Source organism: Dreissena polymorpha, chromosome 9, assembly GCF_020536995.1.
Source record: "Dreissena polymorpha isolate Duluth1 chromosome 9, UMN_Dpol_1.0, whole genome shotgun sequence".
Taxonomy (NCBI): domain Eukaryota; kingdom Metazoa; phylum Mollusca; class Bivalvia; order Myida; family Dreissenidae; genus Dreissena; species Dreissena polymorpha.
Window position 1 is genome coordinate 78,632,849 of NC_068363.1, and position 16,224 is coordinate 78,649,072.

At 33.8% G+C, this 16,224-nt stretch overlaps 2 protein-coding genes across 2 annotated transcripts; both read left to right on the top strand.

The window, feature by feature from the left end:
- The first annotated feature begins 482 nt into the window (after positions 1-482).
- Positions 483-5,998, top strand: LOC127844867 (GTPase IMAP family member 4-like). Its single transcript, XM_052375402.1, has 4 exons — positions 483-547; positions 2,201-2,234; positions 2,854-2,981; positions 4,698-5,998. The coding sequence occupies exons 1-4, from the start codon at positions 527-529 to the stop codon at positions 4,758-4,760; spliced, it is 246 nt and encodes an 81-aa protein (XP_052231362.1). The 5' UTR covers positions 483-526; the 3' UTR covers positions 4,761-5,998.
- Positions 5,999-13,206: 7,208 nt separating this feature from the next.
- Positions 13,207-15,840, top strand: LOC127845579 (heat shock 70 kDa protein 12A-like). The gene has a single exon (XM_052376594.1). The coding sequence runs from the start codon at positions 13,710-13,712 to the stop codon at positions 15,504-15,506; it is 1,797 nt and encodes a 598-aa protein (XP_052232554.1). The 5' UTR covers positions 13,207-13,709; the 3' UTR covers positions 15,507-15,840.
- Positions 15,841-16,224: the final 384 nt, after the last annotated feature.

Genomic DNA, 16,224 nt, shown 5'->3' on the forward strand with positions numbered 1-16,224 from the left:
GAAAAACCATGTGACCTTACGCGTGATCTGAACCTTGAGCCGTTATGACTAACTTCCTTCTGCATTTGTCATGATACAACGTGAATGTGTTTAGAATATATACAATATATGCTCAACTCATAAATGCTCAAACATGAGACTTAAAGCTCCACCTGAACCTTGAGCCGGTGTGACTGATTGCTTTCTGCACATTGTCTAAGATCATAACATTATAGCCAGGGTTCTATAGGTATAAAAGATCTTGAGCGGATATCACAATAAAGGCTATAATATATAACCTTGCGCATATCCTTAATTTTTAACCGGCATGACAGACTCCTTCAACAAACTGTCTAAATTACCTCAATATTGTTTCTTAGTTTGAAGGGTTATAAGTTGTATTTCTTAAATTTATACATTTACAACATGTGTATGTTCAAACGCACTAAGTTTAACTGAAGTAAGCGATAACACCGTGTTATCTTATGAAGATGAACGGCAAATACTAAACACATTGTTGTATAACTATCACCGATCGACGAACAAAATGGCTGCAGAGGGAGTAGAGGTGTTGTATAATTTTACTTTTTGAATTTTCACAAGTGTAACATGAATTCGTAAAGATCTTGTATATGTGAATAACAATTGTGTCAAATGAATATTTTAGTTGTATATAACGTGTGTACTTATTTATACATATATACATGTACACAGTTGTATAGTTATACATATCTTATTTCATAAACCCATACGTGTTGAGTATGGAATAAAGATGCATACACAATTATAGTATTGTATCTTTATAATATATCTGTTAGTGATAAATTTGTATTCTCCTAGCAATTATGAAATGTGCGACTTATTGTGTACACTGTGTTATACAATGCAATATTTAAATGGTTAATTTTGCTAAGACACTTCAACGCTGATGAATGAACACAAGTTGTCAGCCTGAACTATATTTTCACGTACTACATCTAATACAGATGGTTTAAACATGTATGAAATATTCTGTTTTGGATGTGTGACGATATTCAATAATATGAACTGTTCAAATGATTATCTATGCTACTCCTAGCAAGGTTTTGATAAAGCAACACTTTTACTTTTGCTTTCATTATACTCTAACAAATACAATACTAATATATGCTTACCAACATTAGATTTAGTGGACCAATCTGCACAAAAAAGGGTTATTTGCTTCCACTTATATACTGGAGTTAAATGAACACATCTTTCAAAACCCTGTGTAATACAACTTCCTTTATGTCCAACAGATAATATTTCAAAAACGATACAATTTAGAAAAATACTCGAACACTGAATCTTGCATAAAAGCGGCGTTTAATGCCGGCTTTGAAATTAAGGATCGGACGGAATAGTGATAATATCATGCTGGCCTTATAGATGCCTATTTCATTTAAACAAGAACGTTTCACAATAGCAAATGGAATAACCGAGGTCTCTTGGAAAACAATCGAACGGCTAAGAAATAAATGTATGTCTAATAATTGATTGCAGATATATCAAACGCCGTTGGTCAGATAAATGTTAACATGTATCGCGTTACTTAATAACTAGAACATAATAAGCAACTTTTCAACACTATACATAACCATTGACATATTTTGAAAGATAGCATGGTGCGATAATAATTCGATGTGCATTTTCCATGAGCAGTCTGTCTAATCTTGAATTTGATATGTCTTTATATTCATTCGTAAATACGAACACTTGTTAAATAGTATTAACTACAAGCAATATACCATACTTATTCCATACTATATATTACTAAAATTATTAGTGGAATGTAATCAAATCTAAACCATACATACATGGCACATATATTTATATGTATATTTCAAATCATCAATTAGTACCCGTCCAAATGTAGAATCAGTTACGGTTTATGCATGTATTCCACATGCGTTTTAAAGAAATGGAACGCGTGGTAGATGAGGACGGTAAATTGCAAGTAATTGTATATTTAATGAGCTAGAAATTGACACGCCTGCATGGTTGAGTTCTTCTCAAGATATTACAAAATACTTTGAAAATCAGCCTACCAAAAACCTTTTGAAAGAGTCAAGTGACCGCCTTGATATAACTGAAACACTGTAAAACAACACACAATTATTTACAGCTAAAAGTACCTCAAACAAACATTTTTCTATTCAAGCTTTATAATGAACGTGTAGTTGAAAACAAATCTTTATTTTAGACGGGCGATGAATGGACTGTACGTCAAACAAACTGTAAGAACAATTGTATCTTGCCATAATATTACGCACTCGCTTATTATTTGTTAACGCACAGACACTATGTTTACATCTAACGGTTTGTTTATGTGAACAGAAATAAACAATTTAGCTATTGTTCCCAAAACACCCATTAGAAAGCTTATTTTCTAATTAAAAAAGATATTCACCTGCATCCTCAGGCCCACTATACGTTGTCTACAAACCAAACATTTACTTTTTAAAATACAAATAACAATAAATAATATTGTGTTTTCAGGTCCGTTTTGATTGTAGTTATTTGATCTTTACAGTACTCAACTGACCATAACTCAATCCCAAATACTGTGCAGTTGAGCTATGTATGAACATTCAACGTCTAAGACAAAACAAATATGAAAAACGATAATACGTGCTAAATTTTCCATCGAATATATGAATATTTGTCCCAAACATGAACATGAGATATCGATAGTGATATATGGGTTTTATTACAAACTAGCTTACCGAAAGCTTTTATGTAGACATAGGTCGGTTGTAGAATATGTCACGTTCTTCTCGGAATGTTACCATCTTGTGTCATACAATGTACAAGTTCTTGATTATATTGTTAACTCGGACTTTTTCTGTAACTCAGACATCACCATACGCTTGGTGGGACAGACCGGACATGGAAAAAGCGCCACTGGAAATAGCATTCTGGGCAAGAAAACTTTCCTGTCAGAGTTATCTTCTGGTTCCGTGACAAGCGCAATTGAACGAGCGGTAAATAATATAAAAAATATATGTTTTTGTTTGGTAACAGCACACTACAATGTTATTTTAACGATCAGGTTACTATTTGCTATTTACAAAGTGCGATGTTCATATAATTTGAAATTTTAAAGAAGTGGTGTGGTCTTATAAGTGTTGAGGAGGCAATACAATACGTGATTCTGAATCATAGCGATGAGGTCGATAAAAACTGGAGTTGTTTATACTAGTTTTGAAGAAAACTCCCCGAGTCCGCATGCCGTTATATAAAGCAATATCGAATTAAAAAAGAGCTGTTCCAAAATTATAAATCCGCATCGATGGCATAAAGAAGATAACACGACAGTTAAATAATATTATGACCACAAATACATATTCAAAGTAGGTTATTTTTCTTATTATTTTATTACTTTTCGCATTAAAACTGAAAATGTGTATATTAAAAAGAACTTTGACCAAGCCAAGACACAAGTTTTTCAAAAGAAGTCCTTCACTAGACAAGCCAGTAAGCAACCTACATACACAATTTCAGACAATAGATGCAACCTGATTTTTAGCGCACACATGTTTATATTGTTTAAGCAATAGTTACTTGACCTCATCCCAACTGGCCCCAAATGCAGATCAAAGCTTGGTCTACGTTTCAGCTAGAGATATGATTGGTTGCATTAAAACTTGTATTATATTTCCTATTTCAGGTCAGTATTATTAAACTTGAGTCTGTATTGACTAGATAATTCTTAGATTTACGAAAAGATAAACAGAATATTATTTTAATTGACTTTGGTGTATACAACTGTTAGTTATGACATTTGACCTTGTCTTTAAAGCTGATATGGACACAATTCTTTATTAAAGAAAATGTAGGTGGAGATATTGCAAATTTCTCTTAACACGATAATTCAAATACGGTACGTGCGTCAACAAATCGGGGAATGGCACAGCTTAAATTTTTCGAGCTAAAAAAGAGGCAAATCATTTGTGTTTGTTATTATGTATGATTTTTTATGATGATAAAAATCGCACTTGCACAACTTCAAAACAGAAACAATTCTTAAAAGTTTGAGTGTTTCTAAGTTGTAAAATGTAGGTTATCACCTTTTTCAAGTTTGTTGTCTACGGACATTCAGTGAAACAAACCAAACGGATTTACGGAATGACGGACACATAGACAGACACACATCCAGCGTTGATTCCAGTTAACCCGCTATTAATTTATAGCAGTGGGTAAATTAATTGTTTACCTGCAGTATGGGTAAAACGATAAATATTGAAACAATTGAAACCATATGGGCCCGTATTCACATATCTTAGAAACACGAAATACGTTCAGCGTGTAAATATATAAGCATGGTACATGGGTAGCTTTTCTCATAAATTCTTCGTTCTAAAAGACCATTATTTGTGTGTTTATAAGTTTCACATTTAATGTCATACAGAGTAATATTATTAGTAATTTAAACATTCGGCCTTTATGTGAAATAATGCTATTTATTTTTAGACTGAAGTCTTAGAATTGGTTGGTAAATACGGGACAAAAGAAACATTATTGTTATCGTTCAACTATTTCTGTTTCGTTATAAAAAAAAATGATCATCGCCCTGGTTTTTCAATATAATTTATAAGAGGTTTAAATCATACAGGCCGCACACAAAAATATGATTTAATATACTTATGTTGTGCACAGAAACATAATATTAAAAGTGTTCTGATTGATATTTATTGTAGGTTGCTGTACGGAAAGGGCGTCGAATCGAAATTGTAGATAGTCCTGGATTTGTTGATACATGAAAAGGGAAAAAGTTCGTAAGGAATAGTCTCACACAAGCTTTCTTCCAAGCTCTTCCTGGCTTTAATGCAATTGTTTGCGTCCTGTATCCGGGCAGATTTACCGATGAACTGGTCAAAACAGTGTATCTTTTCTTTAAGTTCTTCGAAAAAGGTGTTGGAAAATTTGCATTTATTTTGTTCACGCACATTAAATCGAAAGAGAAAATGAATGAATACATACAGAATGCTATGGACCATCCAATAGGCAACGTGAAGACCCTGTCGGAACTCATAGAAAAGTGTAAGAGCAAGGTTATGTGCATCGATAACGAAATGAAAAACGCAGATTCAAGTCATGGTTGATGAAATTATACAATAGATGCCAACACAGTTCGTCTAGGACAAAATTATTTTACTAACGAAATGTTTCAGGAGGCAATGAAATTTGCAGATAAGGTGTATGCAAATGTTGAAATTAGCCAGATATAAAAGAAGCTAAGTGGAAGTTCAACTACTACGGACGAAACCAATAATATAAATAAACATGAGAAGGCGAACAAGACCAGTACAGATGAAAACGAACAGAAAGTGCGTCGCCTTTGCCAAATGTTTGAATCGGACGCATCAGAAATAAAAATGTTGAGGCGAGAACGTCTTAACAATAAGCATTGGAAAAGTACAGGCGATTTGCAAAAACGATTCAGTATAACTTCATTTCATGAAGTTGGTAACGCTATCGAAGCAAAGGATGAACCAGAGATACGTATTGACTATCGGTCGTCAATTGGAACAACATCACGTGATGAAAGATCGCTTACAAACGAAAAGAGTTTGGAAAAAAAAACTTCCAACCAGAGAAAGATTCACAGGAACCTTTCCTCAACATCTAAATATGAAATTACAAGAAGGCTGGCAACGTGCCAATCGAGACCAAGAGGTCGCACATTCGAGTGATTTCGAGCCATATGAAGCTGGAACACTTGAAGTCCCTGGCCGGAAATACGACAATTTTAAGGAGGATCTTCAGGCAAATAAAATATCAGTTCATCGAGCATTTACTGCAACTGCAAACCGGTTCGAATTAAACAATTATCAAAATTATGTTAACATACAACCACCAAGGTTGCTTCATTGTTGTGTGATTATTTAAAATAGCTGCGTTTATTCAAAGGAATCAAGACCAAGCAATATACTTCTTTTTGGAAAATTGTCACGTTATATAGAATTGACTGTTTGATAATTAAAACTTTTTGTACATAGCTACAAAGTATAGTCAAAATATGTATTATAGTGACCAATACTTTGATTGTATAACGTAAATTTCTTTCTTGAAACTCTATGCCAATGTTTAAGCCAATCAAGCTTAACAAATTATGTTTTCAAACGCAATATGAAACTGAAGCGCACAAAAAACAACAATATAATTTGGTTTGTTTGAAATAACATCTCGAACAATGAGGTTTGTGGGTCGAATAAACTGCGTTTACCTACCAAAACGACCAGTTAATTGGTTACATTTTCGGGAAAAGGTTAACCTGACAAAAAATATAATGTTCTTTTCATAATGATTCGCACACATTTACGTTTTGCGTGCGGTGTACTGCCAACTTGCGCTGCCGACCGGTCATAACAATATGCCGCACCATCAACGGTAATATATAACGTGTCAAAAAAGTAATAAAGTAAGAAATCAGTACCTTAGTGGTTAAATACAGGTTTTGATAATTGGCACTCGTGTTTTTTTTTACTCGCGAAAATGTAACAACCAACCTACGGAGAGTGGGGCTATTAGCGAACACGTCATTGAAACATGTATCAAACTCGCGATTCAAAACAGTTGAGGCATTGGACGGCTTATTTTTATAGTTTGTTAGCCAAAATCTAACACGGATTGCTCGCACAAAATAAGGTGTTCATAAGTAAAATTTTAATCAAAAATTGAATAGTGTAGTTAAAAACTTGTCGAGTCAACATCATATTAATTTAATCAAAATTGAATTGTATTAGTAGTAATTTACGTTGCCAACGATGTCACCACTACCGTGTGGAGCAAGTTTTATTTAAAAAAGCAATTTATTAAACTCATTTAATTAATTAACATCAATTTAAAAGTCACTTTACAAAATAAAATCATTAAATTTAATGTTTGTGCAATTGCTCAAACATGCACAATACGATACGCGTGCATTGTCAACCCGATGACGACCTGTTGACATGGTGGTCTGAACATAATATTTCCCAACAATTTTGCATGTGGCCCATGAAGCTTTTACCCAAGCCATCCACATTCGTGGCGTCGGAGCGAGTATTCTCGAAAACAGGTCGTCTTGTTACCAAGGCTCGCAACCGCATCAGCCACAAGCTAGTGGACAAAGTCATAGTCTTGGCCAAATGAACACTGTTGTACTGCATATACATGCATTTATGATTGCTGTTTTGTTCGAACTGTGAGAGAGTGTTGCATACGTTTAACAATTATATAAATACATTTTAATACTAAGTTATTTTTAATTAAAAAATAAAACAGAATGAACAAAGAAACACCACATTAATGTGAGCAATAAGACAACAGCGTAGTATAAGCGGCCAAAACAAAAATAAACTAATGACACGTGAAATTGAATGTTGTTTAGCTCTGATAACTTAATTTATATGCCTTTACGCAGAATAAATCAATACAAAATAAAGCATATATTTACAAAATTACCAAAATAAAATGTTCTTAAACATTTTTACTAAGAAACTGCATGGTATCAACGCACGCGATCGCATATTACTTTCGGTTTGAAACAGTACATGTACCAGCGGTATGACATGTTTAACGTATAATAAAGCATTTTGTTACTAAAGTTTTTTTTCGCTAAACCAACTAATAGCCGCTGACGGCAAAAGATTCACCGGTTAATGTTTTTGTAACCTCTTGCATCCCTATTTTTTATGATGAATGGTTATTTCCTTCTTACTAAGAATTTGCAATTATGACCGTGCAGCAATATTTTTAGTTTTAGTTTTTTTAGAAAGTTTATTGAATATGAACAAATGTAGAAAAGGTTATTGTAAACTCAATATTTAATTTATCAAATATACCTGAAGATAAAAATAAATATTCAAATCAAACTTGGAGGTCAAATACAAATTATAAGGATCGGCTAAAAACAGAATCGGTTGGGTTAATATTTATTTTTAAGGAAGTATTGTATGAGGAATGTAAACGTAATATGTCACTTGAACATTTTTCCCTTACGTAACGCGTCCAATCCAAAAGGGGCTTACTGTCTGTCTGTATCTCAAAAGCGGTCGTTTGGTATAATGATATCTGGTGAAAAAATATTGAAATGCAACCTAATTCGAGGATAATCAAAGACAAAATGTGAAATGTGATTGATGGCAATACGCCCAAAAATATGAATTGAAATGAAAGTAATTATTGTAATCAATCATACATCAATCATTGGAAAAGCGAGCATCAAGTAAGTCGTCGGCAATACTACATTCCTCTATGCTAATTGCTTTATAATCATCAGTATCATCTCCTGCTGTTAACACGAAATGTTTGTTAAACATGACCATACCCTCTCAGCGTATTTATGTTAATTATATCAATGTTCGACTGTTTAAAACCAGTCAGAAGTAAAAGTCAATATTACGGAAACTAAATCGACTGAACCAGTATTTAATGCAACAGCATGTGCAAGAGGATTTAATCAACTATCCCAAGAGAACGAAATTGCCAAAGGGAAGACCGACCATCGATCGAAAAGACGCAAAACAATACCCTTAATTACTTTAATGTCATTTTTCATATAGCTAGACTTTTAGAGTGTTTTTAATTGAAAAATATATACCAACTTTAAGATTATTTAGGACATAATCTTATATTCGCTAATCCAACAGAACACCATGTGGTAGGTAAATATTTAAAATGACTCCATACATTATAATAGATTTCAAACGAATGACGATCATTTTAAGACCCGTTTTCATAAATAGTTAAGGGATCTTTTCACGTTTTGGTAAATTGACAAAATTGACAAAATTGTTTCAGATTTGCAAATTTTCGTTTAAGTTATGATATTTGTGAGGAAACAGTAATACTGAACGTTTACCATGGTCTAATGTAGCCATTATATGCATCTTTTGACGATTTAAAAACCGGACAATTATAAAGAGTTGCAACGCGAAATGATTGAATAATTTGGGCAGTTCTGTTGTTGTCGTTTAATTTTGTGATACTACAAAGATTGCATATATAAACTATAAATTACGTCTTTCATACATACTTGGCAGCATGGCCGAGCGGTCTAATAGGTTTTTACTACAGGACTCCGGGGTTCACTGGTTCGAGCCCCGCTGCGGGCTACTTATTTTGTCCTTTTATTAATTTTATTTTTGATTTTTTACTGGAGCTTTTTAGATCCAATGTTTACATTTATCAATATAAAGCATTTAATGACACACTTCAAAACATGCCAAAATCTGTGAAAAGGCCCCTTTAAGCAGGGTATTAGCCTAACGAACAGTATAGATTATTCTTCCAAATTATGTGCGATTAGATATAGAAAAAAATATAGTTGTTTGTAAACGTCAATATGTAATCAATACATTTTCATTTATAAGTGGTTGCTGTATGATATTTAAAACGTGCGATAACGGTATACCAGGTTTGGAACAGATAAACCATTTTTAATACTTAACATCTTCCGACTTTAGAGCCTTTGTCACCGAATTACTTCTTTTACAAAATAACTACGGATGTCGAAAAGATGTTGAATACTTACTTAACAGCCATATGAACATTGTATCATCTTGTAAACATAGCAGAAACTGACCTAGTTAATACATTTATTTACAGTTTACAATTATGCGCATGTCTATTAGTACTATGGATAATACCATCTCCGTTATGTGAAATACACACTATTATCCTTTCGTACACATATGATGTACACTATTTTATTCTAATATTCAAAAAATGCGTACAGCTGTCAATATACGGAGGAATTGTATGTGCTTCTAATTGTATGCACATACGCCTTATCTGACGAAAAGGGTAAGGGCTACATTTGCACAAAAATGGACTCAGGGTCAAGTTTTCTAATCACAGAATTTACAAAGATAACACGCTTCGATTAAAATCACAAAACACAATTTCCATATAACCTGTTTTTCTTTAAAACAAAACACACAATGGAAATTGTATTGAGAAGATTTAAACGCAGACATAAGAGAGTAAAGATGATATCAGTGTTACAATTGGGAATATTAGTAAAGCAAGTGAAGAAAGTGACGTCCATTTTACACAGACAAAATCTTCAGAATATAATGCAAACAAACGATAATTTAACAAATATATACACAAAATAAACACCCAGGTTTTTTGCGCATATATAACTTTTGAGAAACGGCCTAAACGCTTTTAAAAAGTACAAACATATTGAAATATGCCAACAGTTTGATAAGATTTGGTGATAAAAACAGTTAAAGTTTAAATATAATCTATTTCTTTAAAACTACTTTAATGCGTTTTGTTTAATTATAAAAACGATTGATTGTTGTTATTTCACTTGGCAAAAAATGTTAAAATAGTATATGCATACTTGTAAAGAAAAAGTAGTTTTGCACCTATATCCGCGACTTACCTTACACCGTCGATTAGAGGATTTGATTGTTTGACGTCAACGGCTGGAAACTGTAAATAAATGTTAACTCAATTTAAACGCATGAAAAATTTTGCCCAAAAAATACTGCGTTTATAATAAATAAACAGTTGGAATTAAAATCGACTAGCTTAACACCTCATTTTCTTAAACCTATATATTTTATTATTCTTTTTATTATATTACCAATATTTTTGTTGGCAAAATTATGTATGCATTTCAATTGATTAACCTTTTTTTAATTTAATGTATTTTATATGAAAATCAGATATCATAACTCTTATACCATCTGCTGTTGAAGTAGGACTTCCATTCATGAAGTGCTACGCTTCGATCATGAATAGGGCAACAGCAGAGTTGTATTAAGCGTTCCATAGAGATTGAAAAATAAGCTGATTGCATTTCTTTTTATGTTAAAGGTCATCCATAAGCGTTGGCAGATGACGTATAGGCTTTAATCACCCACTGCATTGATAAATGGTAACATTGTTACACACGGAGAGAATGGTACTGTCCTTAGAGCATCCAAATTATATAAAGTGCCAGAAAATACGTTACGGAACACGATCTCGAAAAAGATCGACCTAGACACAGTAGTTATTTATCAACTTAAATGTTCTCCCAACTAGAAGAAGATCATTTGATTTAGCATTTTCAAACTATGGCCAATTCTACTTACTGTTATATATGTATGGAATGCTTAACATAGCAGCATTTAATGCTGTCAGCGTTGGAAAGAGATAACAAAATCGATCAGTATTTGGCCCAAGCCAAAATGCCGAAAGAGTCTTTGGATTTGGATTATTTTAGTAATCTTAAGTCATGCCTTAAACTCACAACCTTTTTGATAAACAAACTTTAGAGTTCAACACAAGCCACTTAGTATTATGCCCAGAGCTTACCAGTCTCCGCCTGCAGAGACCTCATTGGTTGTTGAAGTACTTGGGACCATGCTTTAACACCAATTATTTACCCGGAAACTCTTCCCCGATTTACTGGATGTTGCTCATCTGGTACGGCTTCTGAAAAAACGGTTGTTAAAAGGGACTTATTGAACACCCTTTTAAGTAAATGCATACTTATTCGCGGTGATGGGAAGGTTCTCCTGATTCTAGATGGACAAGGCTCACACATATCAGTGGCTCAAGTTGACCGTGCAAAAGCTTACAACATTGTACGTTTTATACTTCTTTCATTATAGGGACCTTACCAGCGTATGTATCATAATGCATGCTACACAATAATGCACCAAGCAGCTGCTCGAATTAACAGGTACACATTGTATGGACTCTATTGCAAAGTGTATAATAAGGTTTTGAGACCAGACTATCTCTTGACAGGAATCAATCGAGTTGGCATTTACCCTCTCATCGATGGAATCTTACCAAAGCAGGATTTTGTTCCTACTCAACTGTATGCTGACTATTGGGGTGTTGGTATACAAAATGCACAGATTATAGGACACGCATGCAAATAACAGAATTGATCATATATGTCAGTAAATAGTAAATTGTTGCAGGTAAGGATATAAATTACAAATCGAATGCATAAGCAAATTAGCAATCAACGTCTTAGCAATCATCAATAACAAGAACTTAAACCCCTCCCCTAAAAATATTCTTAATTAAAAACAATCCTACTGGCCTTTCAATCAAACCTGACGACTGTGGCTCTGAAGTTGAATTTATTCGTGATGAAGAAAGATGCTGTATGGGAAATATGTTCACATCACAGGTAATGTCTGGTGCAACATCACACACCTTCACTTCAAGGGAACAGTTTGATGGTGTTAGAAATGGAAGAGCAATATTGAATCGGCCACACGTCAGAGTTGTCCGGACTCTGGAGACATTCTTCTTTCTTCATTGCGCTGAAGAATAGTAATGTTTTAATGAAATTAAAACTGTACATATGTAAATATTTTGTTGTTATTTCGTGTTGCGTTTGTTTTATGTCCAAGCCATGATTATCGTTTAGATATATTTACACATTTACTTTTTCTGCTTATTGAAACGCTTATATTATTCCCAATCAATTTTTTATTTTTTAAAATATTAATAGTCTGAACAGCTCAATGTAGGATTATTGCCAAATTCTATGATCAAGCCTTCAAAATACTTTTTGGATCAATTATCCATTAAGATCATTGAACGATAAATTGTTGTCAGCCATATCGAAACAATACTTACACACTTATACTACAGTGATTTTGAAATGCAACGTTAGCTGTGTCACAAGTTGAAATTTAACACATACTTTTTTTTTGATATTGTCAACTCTTATAAAGTTAGTATAAAATGTGTGTTATAATTTTCTCCTTAATGAAAGATTATTCGATTTTATTCAATCTGATTTGTGTTTGTGATTCGGTTTTGCCAAAGTTTGCCATGTTTCCACTAGTATTGTCAAAACATAAGGGCACGTAATAGTGTAAAATCTTATCGCATTTTTTACGGCTAGTAATTGTCCAATTAAATGAAAAATTGTAATTTTATGAGTCGTGCAAACATCAATTTTGCACTCCTTTTTTAATTAATCTAATAGTTCATTTGGCGAAAATTTTGATAATATTGCCGAATACAGCAACAACTAGGAAATTCCCAAAACCAGTTCGGCACAAAACATAAGTGTCGGCTTGGTTCAAATAACATCATTGTTTAAACAACGCAAGTATTTCGAAAGGACGCGTTTAAACCTTCAGATTGGCAACTCTGACAAAGTATGATTGAAGTTAGCGTTATGTTTGTCTCCCTTTGGAAAGATAAATATAGTCACGTTTACACCTGTTGATTTGTTTTAATCGAGATCGAATTTCAAGGCTGTGTTATGTGTCATATTTTTGGCCGATTTGTGAAATCGAAATCGAAAGTGTCGGTATTTATTATGATCTAACATAACAACAGACTAAGTACTGTGAAAATAATGTCGTTGTGCACAGGAATTCGCATATCGTATGTGATTTTATTGAATAGGATACATGAAGTGAATTAAGCTATAAATTGAACCAGAATTTTAAAGCAGTTGTACGAATTAAACTCATCATAGCAAATGTGTAAGTTACATTCCCTTTTTATTTGCTATAGGACTGCATTTATAAGAAAATACTCTTTTAGATAAAGTGGAAGTGACATTAGATCGATGAATAGCAAAAGAAATCGTACATAGACTTTTGCACTATTTAAATACAATAATTGTTTCTCGAACATGATTATATACCGAGATAGCGTCATGTATACTACAGCTGGACAGTTGGTAGTTACATACACGTAGTTCTATGCATTAAGGTATACCTAAGTTATATTTATATAGATAAATGAAAAACACTGGTACAGGTGCGTTAAAGGGCAAATCATTATATATTGTAAAGATGGGGGGTAAATCCACAAAAGCACCTGCTGTAGTCGCCGCCATAGATTTCGGGACGACATATACAGGATACGCCTTCAAGTTTGCTTCCGACGACACAATTTACAGTACCTTTAACCGAACCGAATGCCGCGTTCCAACTTGTGTTTTACTCAGACCAGACAAGACTTTGCGTGCATTCGGAAAGGATGCAGTTGATGAGTATGAAACAATTTTGTCGACCGAAGAGCAGAAATCTTATTTCTACTTTCGACATTTTAAAATGTTGCTATATAAAACGGGATCAAAGAATGTTAAAGATACTATATCTGACATACGAGGAAAATACATGGACGCTTTAGAAGTCTTTACAATTGTTCTGGCACATATGAAGAGACAAATATTACAAGACATAAAAACTAGAAAGTATGTAGATAAACCCATACCGGATCAAGAGGTTCGGTGGATTATAACTGTACCTGCCATTTGGAGTGATTTTTCCAGGAACTTTATGCGACAAGCTTCGGAGGGTGCAGGATTCATTCCTGAAAATACCAGACTTGTGCTAGAGCCCGAAGCAGCATCGGCGTTTGTGAAAAGTAAAAAATTGGCGATTAAAGGCAATGCATGCGCTCGATTGGAGAAAGGTCATCGGTATATTATTGCTGATCTTGGGGGAGGGACAATTGATATTTGTGCCCACGAGATTATTGATGAAGGACGAGTAATTGAGTTATGCAGGCCATGTGGCGATTACGGAGGTGGGACGGTCATTGACCAAGAGTTTCTTAACTTCCTTGTTAAACTGTTCGGAGGAGAGGTTGTAGAAATGTTTAAAACCAAACATAGATTAAAATTCTTCGATCTTCTGCAAGAATTCGAAAACAAAAAATGCACGTTTTCAAATACCACACAAAAGGTGATCATTGATTTACGTGGTCTTTTCCAACTGTATCAAGATAAGGAGAAAGAAAATCCATTCGAAATGCTTGAAAGATCGCTGTATGGAAACAGAGTTCATCTGCATGAAAACAAAAACCATTTGTATTTGTTCAATGAGACGATGAAAGAATTCTTCGAGAAGTCACGGTCTGCTATAATTAAAAACATGAAAGACAGTGTTGAAGAATGTCGCAAACAAGGCAAGCCTATTCAGTCTATTTTGTTAGCCGGAGGGCTTTCAGAATCGCCTTACATACAAGAATGTATAAGGCAGGAATTTGAGGGGGAACTACAAGTCATCTGTGCGGACGAAGGTAGATTGTCTGTGGTGAAAGGTGCTGTCATATTAGGATGTACGCCGCGAGGTCATATTACAAGAAAAGCGCCGTATACGTACGGATGTTATCAAATACGACCATTTGATTCAACAAAGCACGACCAATCCCTTTGCATAACCCACAATAATGTGAAGCAGTGCGACAAATTGTTTTGTAAATTGATCGAGAAGGGACAGACCATGCATCATAATGAGTCCTTTGCGGTAGAAGGCGAAATCACAATACGAGACGAAGATTTGAAAACAAAAATTCGCCACATGTCGCTATGGCGGTCGCCGCTAACCGATCCTAAATACTGCTTACCCGACGAGAAAAACCAGGCCCACCTTGTAGCGAAGATCGACATAGAACCACCGGAAGGTGGGTGGCAGAGCACGCTGGAACACGTGCAGAGACTAATAGTTGATGATAACGAATTTGTAATCAAGTTTATGAACAAAAATAATCGTATGGAATTTAAAACGACCGTTACTTATGTAAACTAGTAGCGACTACAGCGGTCTAATAAGTCCGTTAAATACCTGATTGTGATTGTAATTGACATTTTGCTGCGATGGTTATTAAGGGCATTACAGTTACTCTCAAATTTCATTTTTGCATTTCATATTATTAAAGTCTACCGTTCATTGATGTTTATTACAATATGTATACACGCTATTGCGGAAAGAGTTCAAATATGTTCATTTTTTGCTTATTTTTTATTTAACTGTTATACGTGTAGCATTTAAACAAAACATGCATTGAATAATGAATTCTAATCGCAATACTGACTTGACATAAATGTTAAATAAAGTCGTCATTAAAGGACAATATACCAGTTATGTAGTTTTCTTATTTCAAAATATTTATGAATTGAACATCATCGATGCAGAATGGAAAGCTGTATGACTGTCAACCAATCTGAGCAATTTTCTACGATTGTACATTCTGTTATTATGCATCCTCATTTTTGCTATTATAAATGTCAAATAAATACACTCTTCTGTGTATTACTTTGAACGTAAGGTAACAACTAAATATAGCATCACATAAAGTTTTAGAAAACTAAAATATTTGCTTGTAAAACAATATTCCGATTAATGCCTAATATTTGTTCCCATGAAATACTTTTTTCACGAAAATGGCACCTTCCGTTGTTATTGGCTGAACTCGTATCCGTTAAGCAACAAATACTCGTGCTGTTAGTTTACTCAAACACAACAG

What these genes read in the sequence shown, in the direction of transcription:
- LOC127845579 (XM_052376594.1), top strand. Translation starts at nt 13,710, where the DNA reads ATGAAAAACACTGGTACAGGTGCGTTAAAGGGCAAATCATTATATATT.
- LOC127844867 (XM_052375402.1), top strand. Translation starts at nt 527, where the DNA reads ATGGCTGCAGAGGGAGTAGAG. An exon ending in TGGCTGCAGAGGGAGTAGAG is followed by an intron (nt 548 to 2,200) that starts GTGTTGTATAAT and finishes TCTTTATTTTAG; the next exon opens with ACGGGCGATGAATGGACTGT. An exon ending in CAAGCGCAATTGAACGAGCG is followed by an intron (nt 2,982 to 4,697) that starts GTAAATAATATA and finishes TATTTATTGTAG; the next exon opens with GTTGCTGTACGGAAAGGGCG.